This window comes from Podarcis vaucheri, assembly GCF_965113315.1.
Source record: "Podarcis vaucheri genome assembly, chromosome: 1".
Lineage (NCBI taxonomy): Eukaryota > Metazoa > Chordata > Lepidosauria > Squamata > Lacertidae > Podarcis > Podarcis vaucheri.
This window is the reverse complement of record NC_138759.1, coordinates 25,798,086-25,825,833: the sequence shown is the minus strand read 5'-3', so window position 1 is coordinate 25,825,833 and position 27,748 is coordinate 25,798,086. Positions and strand designations below refer to the sequence as shown.

At 44.2% G+C, this 27,748-nt stretch overlaps 1 protein-coding gene across 3 annotated transcripts in view; it reads right to left on the bottom strand.

The window, feature by feature from the left end:
• The window catches only part of GALC (galactosylceramidase), a 37,401-nt gene extending 9,974 nt beyond the window's left edge, over positions 1–27,427 (bottom strand). Inside the window, exons 1-11 of one of the 3 annotated variants that reach the window (XM_082232931.1) lie at positions 26,962–27,427; positions 25,830–25,898; positions 23,417–23,480; positions 21,378–21,491; positions 16,971–17,110; positions 16,082–16,120; positions 13,128–13,255; positions 5,492–5,647; positions 4,598–4,722; positions 2,636–2,763; positions 769–858 (exon numbers count right to left, since the gene is read on the bottom strand). In XM_082232931.1, the coding sequence (XP_082089057.1) occupies positions 769–858; positions 2,636–2,763; positions 4,598–4,722; positions 5,492–5,647; positions 13,128–13,255; positions 16,082–16,120; positions 16,971–17,110; positions 21,378–21,491; positions 23,417–23,480; positions 25,830–25,898; positions 26,962–27,093 (1,185 nt within the window). In that variant the 5' untranslated portion in view covers positions 27,094–27,427. Of the gene's footprint in view, positions 1–768; positions 859–2,635; positions 2,764–4,597; positions 4,723–5,491; positions 5,648–7,536; positions 7,668–13,127; positions 13,256–16,081; positions 16,121–16,970; positions 17,111–21,377; positions 21,492–23,416; positions 23,481–25,829; positions 25,899–26,961 lie in introns of all 3 variants that reach the window. The other 2 variants (XM_082232930.1, XM_082232932.1) reach the window with 2 other exon arrangements.
• Positions 27,428–27,748: the final 321 nt, after the last annotated feature.

Genomic DNA, 27,748 nt, shown 5'->3' with positions numbered 1-27,748 from the left:
GGGGCAAATGTGGCCCTCCAGATTTTGTTGAACTACAACTCTAATCATCCAAATCATTGGCCATGCTGGATTAGGTTTATGGGAGCTATAGTCAAAGAGGTTCCCAATGCCAGAGCAAAGTAGAAGTCTTCCTCCTGGCAGATGTAAGGCCCGCATAAAGATCATGGGCTGGTGTCAATAACCAAACACCATGGATCTAGAATATCTAGCTGCCTACTGTTTTAATATTAATTTAGTCATATACAACTGCTGTGTGGGCAACTCAATAAGAATGCATAGATTGTAAGTCTGTGGCAGCAAAGTCCGCCCTTTTTAAAACTATTTTTTATTAAACATCTCAAGGCAATTTAACAATAAAATATATACAAACAATACCATATATTAAAAACAATTTCAAATCTGGTACGAGTCAAATCTCTGCTGAAAAAGAAAGGTCTTCAGCTGCTGCCAAAAAGGCAATAGAGACAGCAGCTGTCCAACATTCAGTGGAAGGGTAGGTGCCATAACACACACACACAAAATGCATCATACAGAACAGAACTACTAATGAGTGATCCAAAGCTGTGATCAGCTGAGTATAAAACAAGTAGAATTATTTATATATGGTGTCTAGCTACACAGACACTTCAAAATAGCAAATACGTATCACACACACAATTATTCCAAGATTCTGTTTTCTTCATATGTCCTACTGCACGTATATCACACACATTAGTGGCAGCACACAGAAGTGACAGGCAGCAAATTAAGTGTATGACATTTACTTACAAAGGATCCTTTGAGATGGAAAGTTGCTTTCTGTGGTGACACAAAGTAGGGAAATAGTGGTGGCCTGATGCACTTGGAGTGGTCGTGAGTCTGAAAATGAACAGCAAGGAACTCACATCAACCACCATCTCAACTCAAGACAATATATTATCTGAAACTAATACTCAAAAGAGTCACGTACAGTGGTACTTCGGGTTAAGTACTTAATTCGTTCCGGAGGTCTGTTCTTAACCTGAAACTGTTCTTAACCTGAAGCACCACTTTAGCTAATGGGGCCTCCTGCTGCCACCGCACCACCAGAGCACGATTTCTGTTCTTACCCTGAAGCAAAGTTCTTAACCTGAAGCACTATTTCTGGGTTAATGGAGCCTGTAACCTAAAGCGTATGTAACCCGAGGTACCACTGTATTATACCTCGGGTTAAAGTTGCTTCAGGTTGAGCGTTTTCAGGTTATACTCCGCAGCGACCCAGAAGTAACGGAATGCGTTACTTCCAGGTTTCGCCACTCGTGTATGCACAGACACTCAAAATGATGTCACACGCATGCGCAGAAGCAGTGAATCGCGACCCGCAGACGCGGAGACGTGGGTTGCATTCTGCTCTGGATGCGAACGGGGCTCCGGAACAGATCCCGTTCACATCCAGAGGTACCACTGTATTAACAATACAACTAGAACTCCATGTGTTGCTTAGGAGCTATGTGCTGACTCTGGCTGAATTCCAGGTCCTGAACGGGGCCAATTTGGGTCTACCCAAAATTGAGCCAAAATGAGTTAAGGCAACCCTGGATCACTTTGGGGCTGTTAAAAGGGGGAGCAATAGGGAGGTCAAAGGGGGACAGTAAGTTGCCTGCATGTGTCTTCTTCTCCCCACTCCATCCCACATTCCAACCCCAAGTTTAATTAAGATTTTAAACCTCAATTAAAGACTGTGCAAGGACCCCAATTCAGTCCAGGACCTGAATCCACATCAAATCAACCCTGGATCAGAACAGGACTGCTCTGTGGGACCAGACTGGGAACTGTGCACAGTTTGTTGCCCACAGCAACAAAGTGCTAAGTTGTGTTTCTTTCTTTTTTTGGAGTGGGGGGTGATCCTAGGAATTAGGCTAACATTCATCGATGCCCTAAGTCAATCGGGAAGCTCCTTGCATGCAACTTCCATTGAGAAGTCTCAAACCTTGGCACAAACATGACCTAACTTTGCATTGCTAGCAACTGAAGCAGGTCATAGATCACACTGAACAAACTCCATTCAAGATCATGCAATAACAAGCCAGCAGCAGCTGCAGAAAAATAAACTTTTGTAAGCACCTTGTTTTGTGGTCCTCACATTCCTTGTTAAGTGCCATGAACCTCAATAGTGCTATGACTCATACTTTGAATGACTGTGTCACCAGTGTTCAAAGCACTTCAGGTATGTCATTCCAGGAACCCTTACAACAGGGATGGGAGAAAGAAGTAGGCCCTCCCAGTGCGGTTGAACCACAACTCCCATCAGCACCCCCACCATCATGGATGATGGCCAGGGATGATGGGAGTTGTGGTTCAACAACATCTGGAGGGCTGCAGGTTCACCAATTTTACCTTGCCTTTCCACAATTCTATAAAATAGGTCACTACAAACGGCTCCTGTAATGCAGGCGTGGGGGCAGAGATTATGAGACAGAAGGTTATCTAAGGCCAGCTTCTGAATTCATAGAGGAGGTGAGATTTATAGATGGCCCTTCCCAATCACAGTTCCATCTAACGGACCATGGCAGGCCAGCATACAGCACAGGTACCTTTAAAACACGATTGTTTTAAATAGCTGGAATACAGTTCTGAGCTAGGTAGACATTGGCAGAGTGCGTTAAGAGAGCATTACCATGGTTTCAATGATGATCGTGAGATTGCCTTGCCTGTCAGTCAGAGCCACGTAGCTGCCACCTTTTTCCAGATGCCCATCGGCTTGCAGGTAGTACCAGCCTGGTTGTGTGAAATGAGTAGTGTGTGCTGTGTCAAAACAGAAAAAGGAGAGAAGAAAGTTGTTGTTTTTTTTCTTTCTATTGATAACTTTACTACAGTTTTATCTTTTTTGTAAACTGCATTGAGGGTTTTTGCTTTTACAGAACTGACATCAGCGGGGGGGAAAGAAAACAATGAAAAAAGTAGACAGTCCCCCGCCCCCTCAAAACATCCCCCAATTCCAAAACTAAGATAAAAATCAGGAGGGTCAGAGGCCCAAGGAAGGTGCCATAGATGTATCTGAGGGCACTGTGGTGCTCATGGGCACCATGTTGGGGACTCCAGCTCTACACACACAGGTTGATACAGAGAGGTGGGGACTGGCCCTAACATTAGGCAGAGTGATGCAGCCATCTCTGGCAGCCAATTTGGGGTGACATGAAATCGTTGCAGGAAATATTTGTGTATTTATTGTTGATTTTTTTACAAGACAGGAGAGGAACTTGCAGTATTTTCTGCCCCAGATACCAAAATAACTTTGTTGGCCTTGGGTACTATGTACTTTAGGGATAGAAAATGCATCATTTGCTGCTGCACCACAGAAAGCAAAATGTCTAGAGCTGGCCCTATGTACATATATATACATACACAAACACACAGAGAGAGAATTTGCTTAGTTCTGCCCCCCCTTGGGGAAACATGGAATCTTACTAAAATTTGCAATCCTAACTCCACTTACCTGGGAGTAAACCTTGTTAAATTAAATAGGGCTTCTGAGCAACAGTTAGGGTTACTCTGTAAATACATGTGCATGTATGTGTGTATAGCATGAATACATGGCATTTTTTATCATGCTGATCGTGCCTTGAGCTGGCCCTTATTGCACCCAAACAAGTTAATTTCCAAATACGCCACAACCTTTCCCTTCCAGCTCTTAGTTAACTTGCCAAGAACATCACTACTACAAAGGCTGTCCAATAAATTTGAAAAATTGAATCACAGAGCAACAATTCAAAATACATTTGCGGTGCAATCCCATGCATATCTATGCAGAAGTTAGCCCTGCTGGGTTAAATACCGTATTTTTCGTTCTATAGGACGCACTTTTTCCCCTTCAAAAATGAAGGAGAAATGTGTGTGCGTCCTATGGAGCGAAGACGCCATAGCCCCGCGACCCTCTCCCGGCTGGAGTCTCTATAGCTGCGCGACACCTCTCCAGCTGGGAGAGCACTCGCGGGGCTAAAGCAGCCCCCCACGAACCTCTCCCGGCTGGAGAGGTGACACGCGGCTATGGCAGGAGTCTCTATAGCTGCACGTCACCTCTCTAGCCGGGAGAGCGCGCGCGGGGCTAAAGCAGCCCCCTGCGACCCTCTCCCGACTGGAGAGGTGACGCGCGGCTAAGGCAGGAGCCTCTCCACTGCTCCTTTCCGCTGCTCCCTGACCTGCTCTTTGGGGCTGGTGGTGGGCTTCCCCCTGCCAGCCCCAAAGAGCAGGTCGAAAGGAACCTGAAGCCTGGAGAGCGAGAGGGGTCAGTGCACACCGACCCCTCTCGCTCTCCAGGCTTCCAAGGTAGCCGCCTGAACGCACCTTAAACGGCACCTTGTTTTAGAGCGGGAAAACAAGAGGGGGAAAGTTCTCCCCCTCTCTGTGCAGCGCCTCCTGCCGCTTCACTGAAGGGGCGCTGGGCAGAGAGGGGGAGAATTTTTTTTCTTGTTCTCCCCCCTCTAAAACAAAGTGCGTCCTATCGTCCGGTGCGTCCTATCGTGCGAAAAATACGGTAGTTTGTATGCCCAATGAAGTGTGCTGCGGCCTTAATAACTTAGAAAAGCCACAATTGAAAAACATACATCTCATTTCAAAAAGCTCTGCCTAAAAAAAATACCTGTTATCCATATGGGGGGGTTCACAGTGTAATGCCCGCTCCATGGTTCCTGCGCTGTCATTAAACCACACCGGCCGAAAGGTAAATCTTCATAGTAACTAGCCACCAAATTCCAAGCAATAGTGCTGTGTGATATAGAGATAAAGAAGACAGGAATTAATAAAGAGAATCATGTAAAGAATTGGTCTAGCATGCTATGGTTAGACCAATAAATATACAGGGAATATATTTGTCTATGAGAAAGGGCTGTAGCTCAACGTATGTCATCAGTATATTGCTGACAACGTACTCCAAAATTCCAGATTACTTGTTAAACAGCAAGGAGGATCAAATTGAACCCCCACAGTGAAGACTCTACAAGGCCGAACAGCACTCCCCAAGCATCACCCTCTGAAAATGACCATCCAAGCAGGACCCGACCAACTGCAAAGTGGGTGCCACCCACCCCCAACTCAGACAGCCACTCCAGAAGGATACTATGGTTGATGGTACTGAAAGCCGCTGAGAGACTGAGGAGAATTAACAGGGACATATTTCCCCTCCGTCTTTCTCCCAACAAGAGGTCATCATGCAGATCATCAACAACTGGAGGTAACATGTGAAGAGGGAAATTAAGACTTATCTGGGCCACAATATCAAGTGTTTGAGCCTACTTCTTCTGTTGTGGATAAAAGTGAACCAGACTGTCAAGAAATACAAGTTTCAAGTCCACGGGGATTTCATTAGCTGGAAAATGCAAACCTGGCAACCAGCATTTCCAATTACTGGTAATTAGACAAGGTTTTATTCTACCTTGCTAGATAGATAGAGACAGACTGGCACACACACACACACACACACACACACACACACACACATACACACATCTATAATTCTTTGAAAGTCAAGACGTACGATGTCATTTTCCCATTCACAAAATTTTGGTTCAGGATTCGAGCCCAGCAACCTGCCCCCACTTCATCATTGAAAGTGCTATAGTCTTCTGAAGCCCAGAGTTTCTTCTTTGTGTACAACGCACTAGGCACCGTTTTCGTTCCTGGGTAATGAGCCCTGGATATTGAAAAACAAAAAGCAAGGACAAAGTGCATTTTAACTCAAAGCAAGGACTCTAAATACACTTGATTGCAGTAAGTTTAAACTCTAGAAAACTGTAGTTTCTTTTTTCTTTCTTTCTTTTGCAGTAGTTCTTATCAGTCCTTTCCTCCATGGAGGAGAGATTAGGATCCAAACACCTCTAGAATACATTTAACAAATCACTGATCACCCAGTGAAATTGGGTGTCTTTATCCTGTGTGTTTGCATCTGCCGTCTCTTAACCTGCTGCCTTGCAGACATTGTGAAATCCAGCTCCTATCTGTGCCATTTAGAATGCCCAACAGTCAGGGGTGATGGAAACTGCAGTCCATGATGTCTGTAAGGCACAGGGTTGGTGAAGGCCAGGCTGCATCATCCATTTGGATGCAATACACAGTTAAGTCCATGACCCGGAAGAACAAAATACTTGAACCTGAAAGTGTCAGGGATTTATTAATTTCTGCCAAAGACTGCCATTTAACTATTCTGAATACTGAATTTTAAACTGTTGTAACCAGCTCTGGGACCTGCTGGTGAAGGGTGGCTAATAGACTGAATAATAATAATTTACATCTCAGAACTTGGAAGGGAAAAAAATGAATACTTAGCATCTACATAGCACTCTGGACACTCAAAAGAGCTTTGTATACTTTCTCATCCATCTTTGCAAAAACCCTGCAAAATAAGTCATTATCACTGTCTCCATTCTCTCTCTCTCGGCCTCTGGTGGGCTCACAGCAGAGGCAGAATTTAAACTGCATGGGTTTACTAATTCTCAGCCGCCATTCTTGACCCAAAGTCAAAGACCTTAAGGACTATAGTGCCACATAGCAGGGATTGGGGTTCTTGTTTCTCAAAACAGGAACCCTGCCTCACTCTGGGCATGCCAAGTTGATTTTGAAACATGGAAGTACTGAAACATGCAGCTACCCCTAAGAACTTTCTATCTTCTGAAATCTTGAACTAGAGTTATCTTATCGTTTTAACCTAAATCACACAAACAATTCAGATCTTAAATGAATATAGTCCATCTCCACAATCACCAGTTTCAAAAAGATACACAAGGCAAATTTTACTCACTGAAGAGCTAATGTCACCACATGGATTGGTCAGGCTGATCAAATCAGATCTACATGGCAACCATTCACTCTACCAAAAGGGAACAACCAGAACTAAGGAGACCTACCGCTATGAATTACAGTCAATTGCATGAAAGTAGAGCCTGAAAACAGCTTGGGGAGGATGTGATTTTGAGCAAAGACTTTCTTCACCAGAGTACCAAATGTATATCTAGACTTACAAGCATATCTGGAATCTTGGAAGGAGGGGGAACAGCTTGGGGAAGTGGGTAGCATGATTTGAAGAAATGAGGCACTTCTCTGTTCAAATTCTCCTCTCCCCTTTTCCCAGAGCAAAGGGAAAAGGACAGGGTTGTCATGTTCCAATTACATCAATGTGTGTGTATAGTTCAGTATCCCTGAAAGTATCCTATGGAGGTCAGTCCATCAGTCCATCAGAGGTCAGTCCATCTTTGCAACAATGGGTCATCCTCCCAGATCCATGTGTATGGCAGGGGTAGCCAACAAGCTGCCCTTTAGATGCTATTGAGACTACAGCTCCCATGAGCCATGACCACCGCCAAGTTGGCTGAGGCTGGTGAGAGTTGCATTCCAACATCTGATGGGCACAACGCATGCTCCCCTTGGCATACAGGATTGCTGCTAAAGAGGCACGTGGCCAAAATTTTGTAACTGCTATGCTGATATTCCAGAAAGTTTTTCCAAAGTTGCTGTTTCCCATCATTTGCCAGAATTTTTCAGAAGGGATTATGGGTGGAAAAAATCAGCTTTGAAGAGATGTCCTACCCAATGATATCGACTGCTTCATGTAGCTCAGAGTCAACCAGCATGAAAAAGGAAATTGGCTCCCAGAGGTTATCGCTGGCTATGATCCTCACCCGCTGCAGCTCTTGTTTATCCAAAGTGTATCTTAAAAGCTTGGAAAATAAAGAGATGAAAATATAGTATTCCCACACACAGCATTTTCCAAAAATCAAGGCTGCCGTGCTTCTTTTGGTACACAACAGGCATATTATGTGCTTCACTCTGGTGAAGGCTAGGTATTAAACAGGAATTGAAAGTCTGCTCTCAGATTTGACCTTGGGAAGCAAGAGAAAGGACCCTGCTCTCATTCACATCCATTGATAGACATAATCAACAAAGTCAACCGTCTCTCTGTGCAATAGCCCTGACACAGGATATGAGCAGCTGCTAAAGTGTAAGCTTGAATGTGTGTGCCAATGTTACTTTAAGCTGGGTTTTAAGAAGAATCAGCAAGCAGTGGGAGAAGGCACAAATTACAGCTTTATTATTCTGCGCCAAGATTTTATCACCTGTACCTCACCTCACTGAGAGACATCTGCACAAATGGTAGAGTTTCAAAAACTGCAGACAAGAACTTCACCAAAGATGGATTGAATTGGTAAGATTATCACTATTAAACAAAGCTCACGGGAGACCTTTATGTACAGCCCAGGTGACCAACATGGTAAAGGTAAAGGACCCCTGGATGGTTAAGTCCAGTCAAAGGTGACTATGAGGTGGCTCTGGGGTATTCCCCTTCAGGCCAAGGGAGCCGTCGTTTGTTCACAGACAGCTTTCCGAGTCATGTGGCCAACATGACTAAACTGCTTCTGGCGCAACGGAACAGTGATGGAAGCCAGAGTGCATGGAAACGCTGTTTACCTTCCCGCTGCAGCGGTGCCTACTAGTAGCCGCAGCTACTAGTGTGCTTTTGAACTGCTAGGTTGGCAGAAGCTGTGACAGAGCAATGGGAGCTCACCCCATCGCGGGGATTTGAACCGCTGATCAGCAAGCCCAAGAGGCTCAGTGACTAACTACGACATCCCGTGAACACATGCAAGGGGAAACAAAGTGGTGATGTTATTCTGCTGCAGAAAAGACACTGATACCTCTTTCAAAAGATTTGCAGCTTAAAACAACACCACCACCTGCAGTAGACCCATAAACCTCATTGAAACAAAAGGTCTTCAAAATAACTTAGCTGTTATACAAAAGAGCTACTATGGTTGCTGGCATCTGTCTGTCTTGAAAGACAATGGAGTGCACCTCCAGGGGTGAAGTCAACCTCTGCATTCGCAGAACCAAAGTGACCTCCTGGGATGCAAGCTTGGGCAGTGTGCATGCAGTGCACCTGGGCTACCCAGATGACAAATATCCCCTTCGCGGTCTCACTGATATGGTCCAAAGGAAAGCAGAGTTGAGGGAAGGAGGCATACAAGGCACCTTCCAACCATCTTAAGAGCATTCATCATTATCTACTTCCTTCCACAAATACAACTAGTTTTCTGCAAAAGTAGGATTAGTACATATTTGGATGGCACCTCATAGAAGTTCCTAAATATTAGATTACTCCCAATATTGTAAATGGAACCAAGCTCCAGTTGGACCAAGACAAAGAATTCAAATTCATACCTAACTTTGTCAGGGGTCAATACATTTTGGCTGGCCTTACCAGCGGAGCTAAGCATTTGTTGTTGGCAGGACCCCACTCCTCCAAAGGACAGGGTCCAACAGCTTCTCTGAAATGCGGCACATGGTCAGAAGTCAGAAGAAAATCTGCTCCTCTGAACTTTTTTGTTTGGAGTAAGGGGGAGAAGTGGGAACATGAAAACAAGTTCCACCTCCAAAAGTTTAGAGCTGGGGTTATGCAAAGTTTTGCTCTTCCTCTGCACCTCGCTGGTACTCTAACCAAGCAACTACCAATGGGTGCAGAGGCTGGGCAAGCCAGGACACCTCCATCTCTTCCTTCCAAATTGGGAAGAAACTTTATTTTTATTTCTTGCAAGCAAGTAAAGTTATGGAGTAGAGAAAAGATCAATAGGGATGTCTCCTGGACACACAGGGCCAATTCAACACCTACTGCACACACAAACGTTTATGCTAGAAGTGACTATCACAAGCAGAATTTCTACAATTCATGTGCTAACCTCCTGAACAAACTCTATGGAGCCCAACCAGAGCCCTCTATGCTTAAGCCAGTTACTGCAATGGCTTTGGGGACAAAAGCAAATTCTCTCCCGACTAAAGCCCAAACCCATTTTCAATTCTCATTCATTCATTCACAACTCATTCATTCACTCCATGGTGAACTTGCAGCAAGACACAGACTTGGCTCCCAAGGTAACATCACTGCGGTGGCAAACAGAGGACATTTCTATTTTCAAACACCACTAACGTTCCACTAGGTTGTCTCTCTGAACAGCAACAGAAGAATCTGAAGGGAGGGGGAAAGGCTCAGTGGCTAGAACACCCGATTTGCATGCAGATGGTCCCAGGATGAATCCTCAGCATCCCCAGGTAAGGCTAGGAGGGAAGATGCCTGAAACCGTGCAGAGCTGCTGTCAGTCAGCATAGACAACACTCAGCTAGATGGACCAATGGTCTGACTCATTATAAGGCAGCTTCCTACACTATGTAAATAACAGGGAAGTCAAGAGTGTATTTTTTCAACCAGCTTGCCCACTGTCATGTACTTATGTAACGGCTTAACCATCCCCCCGCCCCTTGCTCCTCATCACAATCCAGATCACGGCTCCCCACTGACGCCTTTTGTAAAGGAAAGATACTGGGAGTTTTCAGAGTTTGTCTCAATGTAAAACAAAACGCAGGTGGAGTTTACTGAGCCAGACCGTGAAACTACAGGCAAGACACTAAAATCCGGTGCATTTAAGAATCCTGATTTCCTCGTACAATTAACAGCAAAGGTCCTAGGAGTAGGCATGTCATTTTTTAAAATGGTTATAGTATCAGTTTACCTATCGTGAACAAGCTTCAATATACAACCTGTTCAATAACAAGGTTAGGAGGACTTTGCATGAGACTAGTTTTTGGAAGCCTATCTGCATAGCTACGAGGTTACTCTGAGGCCTAAGTGAGCATTTTCAGAAAAGCAAGACATGATCCATGGCAATCTTTTCCACCACCCAGTAGCAGGCTGTGGGTTGAGGCTCCGCTGCTCACCTGACCTCCCTCCAGCTGAGTTGCTGTTGCATACTGGAATGGAGAGGCAGAGGAAAGATCAGTGCACTGCAAACATGTGAGCAAGAGCACTAGCCTGGTTCCGCCACCACATTTGAACCACACCAACCTCAACACCACAACATCCCTTCTTGTCCCTTTAGGCATCTGTGACTCAGCTAGAACAAAGTCAGGTGAGCAGCATCATTCCACACACAGTGCCTGCCACTAATCACATCCTAGTATAAGCCTTGAGGTGCTCTTGCCTATGATGCCTGACTACCATTTTTCAATCAGAAAAGTTATTCCATGGCAAGTTATCATTTTGAAAATCCTTAAGTTCTTCTGAGGGCTGACTGTGTGTGTGTACCTAACTAGATTATTAATCCTGTTGAATGAATCCACAATTGGGTCAAATGTGACTACCAGCTGAATTGCTTTTAAATTAGTCAGCAGAGAGTTAATTGTTGCTGTGGCAATTTTGTAACATTAGACAACTCTGCAGAACAGGTAATATGAAAACCAATGGCCCTGATTAGTGCCCCAAATTTGTTGTGAACCTCCCTGAGATCTACAGACGAAGGATGGTATATTTACTATTATTATTATTATTATTATTATTATTATTATTATTATCATCATCCTCATCATCTTCAAAATTCAGGTGCATGAAGACACCATTAGGAGGAGCCAGCCTCTTCCGAACTACTATAAATATCCCCTAATTAAAATAACTCTTTTGTTTGGCTAAAAGGAGTAGCTTTTGCTTACTGGTTAATTAGCCTTCACAAAACAGATTTATAATCCAGCCCTATGTAGCCTCACTTAGTTCAATGATGCTTGCCCCCTAGTGAGTGCGTTCGGAATAGTGCTTGCCCCCTACTTAAGGGGTACATCAGAAGAGGAACTTTTATTTCCCTAATTTCCTCCCAAGAGATATACATGGCTTTTAAAAATGCAAAAGTAAGAGCTGCCGCAAAATATTGTTGTGTATTCCAGCCAGTATTCCATGGGTACAGAGCATGCTCAGTGGTCACTGTGCAGGGGTATGGGGGGGGCAGGGAGGCAGGGAGGCAGGGGCGATTGCGGCTGTGCCAATCACACACACACCCCAGCCGGGCCGCAATGCCCTGGGCACAATCGCCCTACCCCCGGGTGCACAGCATGTGCGCTGCTCTGGGTGCCCGAGCAGCTAGCTCCGCCACTGCCACTGTGCTGCTTTGTGGGGTTATCCCCCGCGTATTCCTTAAGGTTCTTGCTTACTACTTCGGCAGATTATAGTGTTCCTCCACAAACCTGCTGATACCTCCCTCTTATGCGTGGGTTGGGTTGTTTAGGCTACCTAACAATTGTGTTCATACCCGAATATCATAAACAGAGGGAATGATGGCACTTCCATAAGCTTATTTTACAAACGTAGCAAATATCACAAACCCAAGGGCGACAGTGTCTGAACATGTGTCGATATATTGGGCGATCCTTTTTTAAAACGAGGATTTCCATGTTGGAAAGGCATCTTAAGCATAGACTGTCACTAGTAATGTCCAAATGGCCATAAATTTTCTGTATATGACATGAATTTGAATATTAAACAGGTGTTGCCTTTTTCAGCACCTACTGAAGACCTTCCTCTTTCAAAATGCCTTTGAGTTCAGCTTTGAATGGGAGTTCTTTAAAGGTGTTTTTAAAGTGTTTCAAGGCATGTTGTTTGCTAGGTTCCTAGGTTTCTTCAGGAGGAAGGGCTGGGTACAAATTTGATTAATAAATAAATGTAGGAAATGGATACCCTGCTCCTCCTCCCATAGAGCATCTAGAAGAATTTCACATCTAAGAGATATGAAACACATATGTAACAAGGGACATTAAAAGGACACCTACAAATGAAATTAAAAATCAGGAAATCTGAAAAAAGAGTAACAATACAGCAACAATACAGTAAAGCAGTAAAATATTACTGCTTTAAATATTAAAACCATTTTGAAAGTGAAGTTTTCAGCTCAGAGAAAAGAAAGGTCAGAGAGGGAGCCTGAAGGATTTATACAATGAGAGTATTCCAAAACCACACTACCACCACTGAAAAGACTGTAGAAGATATATAAAAAAGGATGCAAACACCAAAATAAGCAGCAGCAGAGAGACTCTAGACAGGTTGCACTAAATGCACGTCAAGCACAGGAGCAGAGGTGGCAAAAGGGGCAGCATAGCCCCATGCAGTAAGGACTTTATGCTCAAGTATGAGATGCAGAAATGGCCAAGCTTGGATCCAAATTTCCTTCAGTAATGGTCAAACGTGGATCCAAACTTTCTTCAGTTCATATGGAATTGTGCCCAAAGGCACAAAGGAATCACCATCACCAGACAGGTGGGGTATAAATAATAAAATTATTATTATTATTACCCAAGGCTTCCACACTTACCCTACTATCTCAACCGAGTCATTAAGATAGGGATCGACTAGCATTTCATTTGCAATGTCCCATTCACCATCCGCAGCAATGATGCCAACCTTCCTTAAACCCACTCTGTCCATGGTTTTGCGGAGTACCTTGATAACAGATAGCATTACTTGACAGATAACACAGCTTTCATCAATGGAGAGAGTGTGACATTATCTTAACAGATCAAATTAAAGTGCGAGGGCTGTGAAATGATGGAAGAGCTGGGCTTCTACACACACAGTTAATCTGCCCGAGTGTCACAGCTCTCAAATGGAATCCTGAACACCCTTACCTGAGAGCTTTCTCTCTTCCTGGCCCCTTTCTGATATGTACATGAAATGTACTTTCAACATTTGGATAACTACTGCTTTAAATTGTGCTCCAAAGCTCCCAGTTCCCCAAGTTATTCATGTATTACCAGTTCTTAATCCTGGAACCTGTTATTAAAACAACTTGAAGGGAGTGCCTTGGCAGGTGTACAGATTCACTTTTTTAGCCACCTATCAGGCACAGCTAACTCCCGTACATCTGGTGATACACCTGCCACCTCCAACACACTGTTCTGGATGTTCTCCCAAGCCAATTTCAGGACATGCACAGAGAGCAGGGAAACCCCATTGAACAAATAAACAGGACTCATTTGTTGAATCTCACCCATTAAGGCACCTCATCATCCAATTTAAATAATGTAAGAATTCTAAAATAAAATAACTGAATTGTTAATGACTGAGAAAGCAGAAACACTGGAGATTTGAAAATCCTTGGCAGCTCTCCATTCTTATCATTAAACAGGCATGACACGCTAAACTCAGAAGTCAATTAAGTGTTTGAGAACTCCATCCTACATTCACTTAGCAGCCAGCTTCTAATACCATGTTTTAAAACAGGGGTGGAAACCTCCAACCCACAGACCTGATTAGGCCGACCAGGTCTCCCCATCTGGCCACATCTACCTGCCCCATAGATGAAAGGAAACACCTTGCTCAGCTGAAATAGGTTTGCAGGGGCTGCCAATATGTGGTGTCTGCAAAACCATCTACAAAGCGCTCCGTCATGGGGTCTTGCAGAATGCTTTGCAATAGACTTCACAAGACCAGACAATCAGTCAATTGTCAGGTCTTGAGTAGTGCTTTGAAAGGTACTTCGTGGGCTGTGAATTTGCCTGCATTGTATGATTCCAAATGGTGCAGAGTGGAAGGGGTAACTGACATCATTGTGATGTCAGGTGACTGAGAGGTGAGCAGCCCCTCCCCACCTGCCAAATTTAGTCTTCACAAGGGGAGGGGAGGGGAGGGGAGGGAGAAGATGATCTGGCCTGAACCAGTAAAAAATTCCATTTTTAAACCCCTATTATTTCCTTCATTGTTAATCTTGCAATCTCCCCTTTTTATGCAATGCAGAAATCATTCATACAACATAAACCACTCTACACATACAGAAAAGATGATAATCTTCAAGAAATATTTCTGTCTCATACAGATAAGACTTCCCATGAATTATGTCCATTATCCTACATTTAATAAAGCGGACTAATAATACCACCACATCTTAGTAACTGACTGTAATTGAACTTTAACTAAAGTGCATCCCATGAATGTTTTTAAAAAGAGGGTAAGTTGATAACATCAGAAAGAGAAAACATTTTTCATTGCTATAAGACTGTCATCCTATATACTTCCCAGGGAATAAGCTCCACTGAAGTCAATGGAACTTATTTTTCAGTAGACATGGGGTTGTCTTGGAGGGCACTATGTCGGATATAAAACAAGGATGGGCAGCCAGTGACCCTCCAGATACTCTTGGACTCCAGCTCCCATCAGCCCCAGCTAGCACGGGCATTGGGTCATGGTCAGAACTGATGGGATTTATAGTCCACAATGTCTGGAGAGTAAGTGGTTCCTCCCACCTTTCAGTTCTTGGCCTATTAGTGCTGCTGACAAACCTTACTTCACAGAAATGGAGGAATATTCACTAAAAGATACATCTGTAGCAGTGAGACAAGTTAGCTTAAGAGACACATCTGTAAATGACAAATTAAACCATGCTAGTTTTCCTAGCGCAGTTCAGGTCGGGCATGTGTGCATTCAGTCACTTACAGCTTTCACTGCAGTCCCTTTCTACCAGATATCCACACAAAATATACACTTTTAACATATCCCTTCTACATTATAACAGTAGTAGCATTTCATGTCTTCAAAAATGGGGTTCATTTAATTTTGTCGTGCATAGCAAGACACTCTTAGTCAATAAACACTATGCATTGTATGCAACGGCTGAGCAAGTAGAAGGTTTAAACCATGGTTTCATGGCTTGTCTCCACAAAACCGTGGCTTGTTTCCCAGTTCAGGGGGAATGGGAGACTATGGTTAACTGAAGACTATGGTTAACAATAGTATCAGCCAGACACTGAAGAAAAAATAAAACCAACACTGAGAATCTAGAGACTCTCTAGCCCAGTGTTCCCCAAGAGGACATCCTCTCGATGTACTGGAGTACAATTCCCATCAGTTCCAATCAACATGGCCAGCAGCCAGGGATTATGGGAATTGTAGTCCAAAGCATTTGAGAGGCATCAGCTGGGCATGTTTGGATTGCAGCCATTTTCTATGCATCTTTATCCATTAAAACTGCCTTAGGAAGCTTTGCCACTCGTTAGCAACAGAACAAAAACAAAAAAGGCTAGAACTGTAGGTAAGCTGATAAAGGTAAGCTTCAGTGCAGACATTCTGCCCTCTTCTCCGCCCATAGACGCACACACAGCCACACCAGCTGTGATGTTCTGATGTGTCCAAGCAAAATTGGGAGAGGATGCATAGGGAGAGATCCTGTTGCACTAGTACAACAACTTAGACGAATTCTTCTAGAAGTTTGATGTTATACATGCTAAGAATGCATTATTTAAAAAATGGATGTCAATTGATCAGTTGACCTACCTTGATATATTTGCTGCTAAAAGACCGTTCATTCCAGATCTAAAAATACCAAAATAAAAAAAAATAGAAGTGATACAAAGGTAAGAGAAGACACACTCAAAACCAATCCCTGGCATGCCCTGCCTGAGCTTGCTGACCTTAAGCGTGAAGGGCAAAAGGCGCTACACATGAACCAGGTTAAGGTTTTGCTCCTAGTACTTATGAAGCCTCTGGTTTCTCTAGGTATGAGATACTGCAGAAGAAACTGTCCAGACTTAAGGATCTGCACTGGAAGCTACGCTCTCTGTCCTGGCCCAACGTGTGGTAATAATGCACACAGATACGAAAGGCAGGCAGTGGTGGATGGCCTAAAGGAACATCTGCAATCTCTACTAGTAAATCTCTGGGTGATTAAAAGTAGATGAGCAACAAATTCTGACTACCAACTGTTCAACAACAACAACAGAAATGAGGAAAGCAGGAGAAGGAGGACTGAAAATTGGGGTGGGGTGGAGGGAAGGAACATAAGTTCAATGCAGTTCTGGTAGTAAAAACAAATGCCTGGGCTCAGAATTGTTTAATTGCAGGACCTTCTGCAAGTGTTACAGGTAGGAAAAAGGATGGGTGTGATTGTGTATAAATGTGTACACAAAGGAAACTTATGTCTTTTGTACCAGGCTCTGACTGGTGGATATTGAGGTTCTAGGACAAAAAAACAAGGCAAATCCCATAAGCCTAAAGTGTGCGCACCAATGTTTCCTAATCATTACAGTATTTTAATAATTGAGGGGAGGGGTGTGAAGTAACCCAGTGGATTTTTTTCAGGAAAAGCAGACTTGTATTAGATGACTTTGGAATCTCTAACATGAATCATGTTCAAAAGTATTTAAAGAGGAATTCCTTTACTAACCCCGATGTAGTCAATGTCCAAATCATGAAATCTTTTAGCGCCTATAATCCAGGACACAATATAATAAGCAGTGACATCCGGATAATCATAGGGCCAGTTCTCACCCCTCCCAACCCATCCTGGAAAAGCCCAGGGCAACCCTGTAAAGATAAGGAAAAAAACAAGCATAAAATTAATACAACGGAAAAGCTTAGCACACAGCCCCTATTCTCAAAATAGGACAGTTCAAACTTCAACCTACCCTGCAGGAGAGGCATTGTGGGTGTGCTCACACTACAGAACAATCCACACATTTCTTTGCTCTTGAAACCAGTGAGGCACCACTCAGTTCTGGTTTTTAGAAATTATACAGAAAGCTTCCTACTTCTTTGGCCATGGGAGTATAATACCTACCATCTTGAAGAGGCACTTCCCCCCTAAATTTTCAATTTCAGAGCGTGCTGTCATTATTTATTATTTTACAGTGGTACCTCGTGTTAAGTACTTAATTCGTTGCAGAGGTCCGTTCTTAACCTGAAACTGTTCTTAACCTAAAGCACCACTTTAGCTAATGGGGCCTCCTGCTGCTGCTGCGCCACCGGAGCACAATTTCTGTTCTCATCCTGAAGCAAAGTTCTTAACCCGAGGAACTATTTCTGGGTTAGCGGAGTCTGTAACCTGAAGCGTATGTAACCTGAAGCGTATGTAACCTGAAGCGTCTGTAACCTGAGGTACCACTGTATTTCCTTTATGAATAGCTCCCCATGAACCACCCCCAAGCAATTAACGATCAATGACTGCATTAATAAAAACATTCAAAACAGAGAAAGATTGGGACAAAGATCTCTGGAGCATCTCCACCCCCAACGTTCAGCCCAGACACTGAGGTCCAGCGCCAAGGGCCTTCTGGCAGTTCCCTCATTCAAGAAGTGATGTTACAGGGAACCAGGCAGAGGGTCTTCTCAGTAGTGGCACCCGCTCTGTGGAACGCCCTCCCAGAAGATGTCAAGGAAATAAGCAACTATCCGACTTTTCAAAGGCAGTCCTGTTCAGGGAAGTTTTTAATGTTTGAAGTTTTATTCTGTTTTTAATGTTCTGTTGAAAGCTGCCCAGAGTGGCTGGGGAAAGCCAGCCAGATGCGTGGGGTAGAAATTAATAATAATAATAATAATAATAATAATAATAATATTTGTTATTATTATCATCATCTCCACTTAGAATGCTTGCAGGAAAAGGGAGGTCTTCAACAGGTGCCAAAAAGACAGCAGCGTCTGCTTGATATATAGCTGGTGGGAGTTCCAAAGGGTAGATGCCTCCAAACAAAAGGCATTAGTCCAGCATTGTACAGCAGGCGCTGCAACAGTCCAACAGCTTGACCTCACCCCCAAAAGGCGCACTCCTCCATTGTCTCACAAAGCCCACGGATGCAAACAACAGCACAAAATGGACCTCCTGATGAGATGATGTCTGAGGGAGGCCCTCTCCTGCAGAGTACAGTGCTCAACTGGGTGTAAAGGGGTGAAATTATCGGCTAGCTATCCGTGTCCCAATCTATGTAAGGCTTTGTACACCAGTACCAGCCCCCTGAGTTTAGCCTGCTGGCTGGCTGGCAACCAAGGAGATTAAAAAGCAAGTTACATTTATGGGAATGCTAATGCCAAGCCCAGTCTAACAATCATGGCTAGAAGCAGGTAGGGAAACTGGTTTGGGCTAACTAGAATACAGTCATACCTTGGGTTGAAGTAGCTTCGGGATGCACACTGCGGCGACCCGGAACTAACGGAGTGCGTTACTTCCGGGTTTCGCCACTCGCACATGCGCAGACGGTCAAAATGACGTCATGCGCATGTGCGAAAGCAGCAAATCGCAACCCGCGCACGTGCAGACGCGCGGACACGGGTTGCGTTCGCTTCTGGATGCGAACGGGGCTCCGGTACGGATCCCGTTTGCATCCAGAGGTACCACTGTATCTGCACTATTGTTAATAACTATTGGCTCTTAGGGCATGTCCACATGAGAGATGAGGTAGAGGGGAGAAGAGAAGCACACATGCCCAGGTAACTAACCAAACCATGGTTTGGCGATCAGGCAGCACTAAACATCAATTTTCTTTCGTTGGTACGTTTTGATTCAGTATTTCCACGGTACCCCACAAATATAACTATAAATTCTCCTTTCATTTTCTCCAGAAATGTGTGCCGATAAACAATACCCCCTGCTACTGGGCCTTCCCTCTCTTCCTCCGGCAAAGCTGTGGGCTTAAGTGCCTGCGGAGAAACGGTGCAACCAACAAGCACTCAAAGGCTCAGCCAGTCCAAATTGCACTCTTTTTGCTATCAGGCCCTCCTTTATTGTATGCCACAGAACAGTGCTTTTCACCCAGTAGTACACCTCATGGAGTTATCAGAAGGAACAATTACAGTCAGGTGACCAGCACTGCTTCGGGCTGGTCCTGGGCTTCCTTCATACAGTGGTACCCCGCAAGACGAACGCCTCGGAAGACGAAAAACTCACTAGACGAAGGAGTTTTTCGTTTTCTTAGCTGCTTCGCAAGACGCATTTCCCTATGGGCTTGCTTCGCAAAACGAAGCTTGCCCCGCAAGCTCCGGGGATAGCGGGGAAGCGCAGCGCGTCTTCCCCGCTGTCCCCAGACCTCTTTTGAAGCAAGGGGCGGCGGGGAGAAGATCGCTTCTCCCCGTTGCCAGCCCCGCAATCTCCGGGGACAGAGGGGAAGGCGCGCGCACCTTCCCCTCTCTCCCCGGACCCCTTTTGAACCAAGGGGCGGCAACAGGGAGAAGCGATCTTCTCCCCTCCACCCCTTGCTTCAAAAGAGGGGACAGAGGGGAAGGCACGCGCGCCTTCCCCTCTGTCCCCGGAGATTGCGGGGCAGGCAACGGGGAGAAGCAATCTTCTCCCCGCCACCCCTTGCTTTAAACAGGTCCGGGGACAGAGGGGAAGGCGCGCGGCGCTTCCCCTCTGTCCCCGGACGGTCTCCATAGGAACGCATTGATTGATTTTCAATGCATTCCTATGGGAAACCATGCTTCGCAAGACGAAAAACTCGCAAGAAGAAAAAACTTGCGGAACGAATTAATTTCGTATTGTGAGGCACCACTGTATTCTGAGTGTGCACATTCTCAGAACCAATGTATTTTCCATGAAACATCTACAGAGTGGGAAAAACAAATCAAGCACTCAGGAAATGACATGTTGATTGTGTGGGCAAAGAAATGCCAAAACAGGAAGGTGAGGCAGCATGCCGTTGCAACGGGCACTCCTAAAAGAGGAAGATACTACAAAGCATGGGAAATATGTGTTGCCTAACTCTGTCATGGGAAGGCATTTGTGACATTATGAGTAGAAGGCTATCAAAAGAGGCAAACAACAGCTCCAGGCATCTAGTCTTCCTCATTTGTTGTCAGCCTTCCAGGTTATGCTGATTTTCTTTGGGACACCCTACAAGAGACTATACAATACACTGCTTGTTCCTGTGGCTTCACCTCAGTCTCCAACCAACATCACAATTTAATTTTCCAGAAGTGTTACAGGTTCCTGCATATTGTATTTTCACAAACAGGCTGAATTTATTCAATAAGGTTTCCTTATCAATTGCAATGGTAATTTTGGTATCAAAGCATGTGGTATATTGGAGGTTTTATATGAAAATCATGTTCTCTTAACCCTATGCTCCCATCACAATACATCCCCAAATCTTCCATTTCAAATTTAAGAGCATTTTATTATACGTTTATATAACAGAAATGATCTGGAAATGGTGTGGGGGATTCAAACTACAAAATCCCTTAAGTGTGTTTTAATCATGGGGTGCTGACCGAAACCAAATTTTTAGTGAAGGGGGGTATTTGGGGAGAAGCAAAATGTTTACAGTTTAATCATTATGTAAAAGGCTTCTTTCTTTTTTAAAGGAATTAATAAATAAAGCCTGACAGGTCAAAATCGCTCCATCTGCCCACCAACTCATTCCTATATAAGCAGTAACAACAGCAGAGGATGCCTTCTTTTCTCTCCACCACACCCCGCCACCACCTATGGTTTTTTTCTTGGTAGCAGCTCATAGCTAGTGAGTAAAGAGAATAACCACCAGCCTGGGTTTGAATGACATGCAAAGCCAAACACTGGCTAACTTCAGGACAGCATAGGCCTGAAAAGCATCAGCTCCCCTCTGAGAGCTTGCAAATTCATATGGTCCTGGTAAGCCACAGTTTGGGCTTGCAAAGTTGGGCAAACCCAGCCTCTCTCTCACACACACAACACACACACACACTCCAAGCTGAGTAAATCAATATTATTTAAAGCATGCTGCACGTTACATTGGAACAGAATGGTTTAAAATGAATCACAAAGGTACTCTCAAATTACAGGGTAAGAAGGACAAAACGTCACACCTTACAGGTCTGCAGGTCTTACCAATCAACTTAATATTAGGGTTTCTCTTTTTAGCTTCTTTCATCAGCCACCATTCATAGCCCCGGAAATAATTTTCATCATCTTCATAGTGCATGTGGGATGGTTCAGTTCCATCTACAGAAGGAAAACAAAATTGTAGCTCAGCAATGTGTTACACATCCTTTGCTACATCAATCTTATACATTTCTCAACACGTGTAAACTATATGTATATCATGAAACTGGACATGCAATGTTATTCTTACACCAATTTCAGCACCCTGGATAGCATCAAGGGAAGAAGAATATTAACAACAAATGCAGCTCTCTGTACTTATACACCTACATTAAGAAACCTGATCTTCTATAGACTGGAGAATCACAAGCACATGAAACAGGATGGCAAAAAATACTAAAATCTGAAATGTAGATGAAATGTGGTGCCCAGATGGCGCCATGTTATGTTGCGGGGTTCTTCATAAATCATAGAAACCATTTTTGATAAAGTCCAAAGATATAATAAGCTGACATTTGGCATTCACCCACGCATGACTCTGCATTGAAATAATGCTAATGAAAAACAATGCTAATTAAATGTTCTAAATATAAATCAGCTGTACCATCCAGCTTACGCAGTGCTTTGCCAGCCCAGGATATGCATGCCTCACTTACAAGGCGAACTGTTATCTGTTTATGATCTATGTCCAGTTGCATTAGATTGAGAACTTCATGTAATATGGAACAATAATAGCACCATTCTAACTATCCAGTATCCCTGCCAAGAAAACTCCATGGACAAAAACAACAACTATTCTTAATAGCTACATCTGTCAACCTCAACATCCTCCAGCTACATATATAGCAATAATAATATTATCAAGACCATCTCTATGCCACCTAATATATAAAATACCTCTAAGCAGTATACAGCAAATAAAAAAACCAAAATATGCAATAAAACCATAAATACAACTCAATAAAACACTGATCTTTGTTGATGCCAGTACAGTAACTGGGAGGTGAAGGTATTCCTTTCTCTTAACACACCTCCCCACACAACACCTCTCAGCTTCCCACCTCTTCTCTAGGAACAAACAAATAAACAAACTCACAGGTCACCTCAGCATCTCCCACCACAATGAAGGTCCCCTGAACATGCTGATCTCACCCTTGTCTCTCATTGTAGGTGTGGGTCACCTTTGGCCCTCTAGATGCTGCTGAACTACAATTCCCACCATCCCTGGCCATTAGCCATGCTTCCAGGGGCTGATAGGCATTGTGGTTCAACAACCCATTTAACAGCACCTTGATAAGCTTACGTGGAAATAAGTGCTAATGAAATCAATGGATTTATGGCAAAGTAAAGAAGCTTATAGCAAGAGGACATCCCATTTTCAGGAGATATTCGCAAACTTAATATGGAACCCACTAGACAACAGTTCCCTCTACCCTGCAAAAACAAAAAACCATACACACAACAATCTTAATAATATTAATGATAATAATAATAATAATGTGCCACCCATCTGACTGGGCCACCCCAGCCACTAGGGGTGGCTCCTAACAAAATATTAAAAATGCAATAAAGCATCAACCATTAAAAATTTCCCTGCCTTCAGATGTCTTCTAAAAGTCAAATAGTTATTTATCTGTTTGACATCTGATGGGAGGGTGTTCCACAGGGTGGGTGCCACTACCAAGAGGGCCCTCTGCCTGCTTGTTCATGTGAATCCACACACTCTCACACACCCCAAACACACAGGTACACAGATCAGCTGTGGGGGTACTACACCCACCCTGCTTATCAAATTAGCAACATAACTCTGGGGAAGGGCAATTATATCCCCCGTCAAGGGGCTTGAGAAAAATCTCCACTATTGAGTATTTTGTTCCAACCATAACAGAATCAGTTTTCCAGAACTTAGTAAAGAGGCACAATCAGTATATCATGCAAAGCTCGTGGTGAGCAACTTGGTTGACAATGTTTAGAACTAACTAACCCATAATTACAGCATTATTACAATGCTTTGTAGTTAAATCTCTTTCCTCAACAGCTCATACCTGTGGACTGTGCATCTCCGCCAATCTCTACTTTGAGGATTTGTAAAGCAGCAGCAAAATTTGGCTTCAGGGGAAAAAGAAGAGGAAGCAGTGTTAACATTTATGCTATTCATGGATCACAGTACATCATGTAAATAGGAAGTAATTTGCAGTCAAGACTGTGGTACTGACTTATCACCTACTATGATGCTCAACAATCATTACCTCTTTGATTGAAAACAGAGATTGTGTTTGCACATGATATGCCAAAACAGTGGCTGTGCAAGCATACACTGCACATAAGAAGTCAGGCTTCAGAGCCTTTGAGACGCTGGCAGTCAATATCCCACAGAGGACCAGTTCTGCAGTGCTAATGAAACTAGTCGCCCAGCAACACCAGCACTAGGGAAAGGGATTTTAATACATCTTTACAAAGCAGCTTGGTACAGAAGCCTATTATGCCTTCACCTTTCATCAGCCTTTCCCCTGTCTGTGTGCTGCAAAAATGAGCCCTGTGGCTCTTCTGCAATTGTTTTATAGGGACACGTACAGTAAGAGAAAGGAACATGGCAGTGATATTGGCTGTATGTACTGTACCTTCCTACAATTAAGTGGAATGGGAAACAGGCTATGAAACACACAGTACTTTCTCCAGGCTGAAAGGAACTCCACAACACTACCCTGAGCCCTTGCCAGGATCATTGCATTGCTTATTAACAAAAGCAGAAGAATACTTTTGCTGCTCATTTTATCTCATTCCATCTTTCTTTCTTTATATTTATGTATATATTTTCTACTGGTATGCAAAATTTTGCATATTGCAAGGAAGTTTCTTCTAAAAGGTCAATTATTTTGCAGCTTATTAGATTCCCTCAAAGAACAGTAATCCCAATTACAAAAAATAATTGCCTTCAATATGTTAAAAAAAATATTCACAGAAGCACAAACATAGAATCGTAGAACGGTAGAGTTGAAAGGAATCTCAAGGGTCCTGTAGTCCAATCCCCTGCAAAACTGCTTCATGCTTTGCAGGGCTGAGACCTGGCTCCAGTTAAATCCTGTTAGCCCTCAAAGAAGCCAGCCAGCACCAGTAATGGATCAATAAGCCCCCCCCAAAAAAAAAAAAATAGCCATATCCCATGGATTTGAAACTTTCCGGCTGTCTTCACGTAGTAAACAGTGTCACGTAGTAACTCCAAAAAGGTCTTAACCTCTTGGAAGAGATTCAAATGCCATGGTCTGATCACTACGCTCTGAAAGCCAAGATTGACTTCCCGCTCCTCCCCTGCTCGGGTGGCGAACCTATTTGGGCTCGTCCACGAAAACTGATGGATCCTGATAGATTCCAACAAGCCTTGCGGGACCCTGCTCCTCCTGGCGACTCATTAGATGACCTTGTTGAGGACTGGAATAATTATTATCATTTACCATTTCATTTACCAGGAAAGACCATAAATTTCCTAAGCACTCCAGAAGAAGACATTATTCTTGCTCTGAAAAAGCCCCAGCACTGTGCTGCTCACCATATTCCTTCACCACTTCAGCATTGCCCAAATACCCAGGCTGTTTCTGTAAGTACATTTCTCACATTCTATTCTGAACTGCAGTCTTTTGTCAACATTCTTAATGTTGAAATGAAAAGCAGTACATCTTAGTTTCACGGAGTGAGAGTTTGAGGCTTCGCTGATGGTCCTGTCTTGAGAATATTTACATGCCCAACTGCAACATGAATTTACAGCACTTTGTCACAGTTAAGCAGCCACTAAGCTTCCACAAGCTATTTGACTAGTATTATCAATGCCAATAAACACGACAGTAAGCGGCGGGGGGGGGGGGAGTGAGAATAAGAAAAACATCCTAGCTCAAATTCTTACATCTTATTTGCCAGACGTATAAAGCAAACATCAAGCATACACCATGGCAAAAAAATGCAAGTTGATATTAATGCACTGATAAGGTTTGGGTCATGATATCAAGCACTGCATATAGGTTTTATAAAAATATAAGTACAGTAAAGAATACCTGTCCGCACATTAACAGATGGAGCAGCTCCTGAAGGCAGTCCAGAATGTAGCTGCCAGAGCACTAAGTGCCACGTCAGTTATGAAACACCCTTCCTCACACGTATGGCTGAGATCCGCCTTACTTTCTTTTTAGTGCCAACTAAAGACATATTTGTTCCAACGACTTGGAGAGGTCGAGAAAGTCAGTTGACACCCAGGATAGAAACACCTATATGGAATTTTGATGATGCATTTTATGTGCTCTGGTTCGACTATTTTTATGTGATGTTTTATAATGCAACACACCCTAGGATAGCTAACAAGGCTGGACAGCTAAAACATTTCTTAAATGAAATAAAAAAGGTCAAAAAGAGGTTGATTCAATGACTGCCCTAGGTCAAAGTCTACAAGAACAACAATGTCGCACTTACCTTAAAAAGATAATCCAAAATCTGAGAGCGATAAGGTTCTGGGTAATTCACCAAAAGCCGGGAAGTAGCCTAGAAGAGAAAAAAAGAAAAATTCTGGAGTTACTGTTTATATCTCTATACTGTAAAATGTAAAAATCATACGCTCCATAATCTGACAGGTGATTGTTGCACACACACGCACACACTTGGGCTTGCACCCCGAACCGGAGGCCAGTTTCACCAACCCCCTAAGTACACCTCTGTTAATTAATTATTAAATTAATATACCGCCCATCACCCAAGGATCACAAAGCGGTTCATAATATAAAACCAAAAACCAAAAATGTGTAATATAGCAACGGACTGGAACAATAACCCTCCCGAATAAACATCAGGAAAAACTTACTGACCAGAAGAGCTGTTGGACTGCGGAACCGTCTCCCTCCTTGCACGAAGGGTGTTTTTGTTTGAATTAGTTTTTATTGGAGGGTGGGGTTGTGTTACAAAGCAAACAGATACACAGGGAACGGTTTTAAGCAGAGGTTGGGGGGGGCAGCTGCCCTGGATGCTTTATAGCTGAGATTCCTGCACTGCAAGGGGCAGCCCTGTTTAGGGAAGCTTTTAATGTTTAATAGATTATTGTATTTTAATACAGTGGTACCTCGGGTTAAGTACTTAATTTGTTCTGGAGGTCCGTACTTAACCTGAAACTATTATTAGCCTGAAGCACCACTTTGGCTAATGCGGCCTGCTGCTGCTGCCACACCGCAGGAGCCCGATTTCTGTTCTCATCCTGAAGCAAAGTTCTTAACCTGAGGTACTATTTCTGGGTTAGCAGAGTCTGTAACCTGAAGTGTCTGTAACCTGAAGTGTATGTAACCCGAGGTACCACTGTATTCTATTGGAAGCCGTCCAGAGGGGCTGGGGAAACCCAGCCAGATGGGCGAGGTATAACTTCTTATTATTATTATTATTATTATTATTATTATTATTATTTTGTGCTGGATAACCCTTGGGGTCCCTTCCAACTCTGCTGTTCTATAGGATCCCTCAACACACACACACAAGCATTTCCCGCGCGTGGACCCTCATGGACCGGGGTGAGGCGCCTCCAGACACCGGGGGTAGCGGCAGCACCCGCCGCCCAACCTACCCCGCCTCCGCTGAGGGCGCCGATGCCGTCGAACTCCGAGGCGAGCCCCACCGCGTCGTCCAGCCGGTAAACGCCGCTGGCCGAGGCCAGGCTGCAGCCCAGCAGCGCGAAGCCCCACAGCCCCCAAGTCATCCTCGCACGCTGCGCTGAGCCGGGGAGAGGGCGGGACGGGACGAGCCTCACCGGGTGAATGTATGAATGAGGCTGCCGCGCTTACAGCCTCGGCACGAAGGAGCAGCCGCGTCGCCTCAGCGCTGCTCTGCCGCTTCCCGGCTCCTGTCATAAATCCTGTCAGCCACGGCGCGAGGCCTCCACTCCCCCACACCCCGAGCACGGTCACGTGGCGCGAGGTCACCTGACTTCGGCTGCGTCGCCGTTGTTGTGGTTCTGCGAAAAGGGAAGGGAGGTTTTTCGCGCATACCGCGGAATCCCATTCTCGGCCGCCGCGGCTGCCCCCCGTCACCTCCGATGACGTTCCCGCCGCATCATTGCAGTCACGTGATGAGGACTATCTTGTCGATGCTGGGTGACTTTTGAAGGTTGGGGGGGGTTGCTGCAAGGAGGAGGATTGAGCGCTGTAGGCTCTTTTTTGGCTGTCTAGCAGCCCACGGCGATTTAACTTTACTTACCCACGTGTAGAGCTCGCCCTTCCTCCAAGAAGCTGGCTGGGTGTCCTTCGTGGGTTGTCAACCTTCCACCTACCTCGCAGGGTTGTTGTGAGGACGAGATGGGGAGTTGGGGCAGTGAATTCTAGAATTGCGGATTTGCAAGGGACCCTACCCCCTTC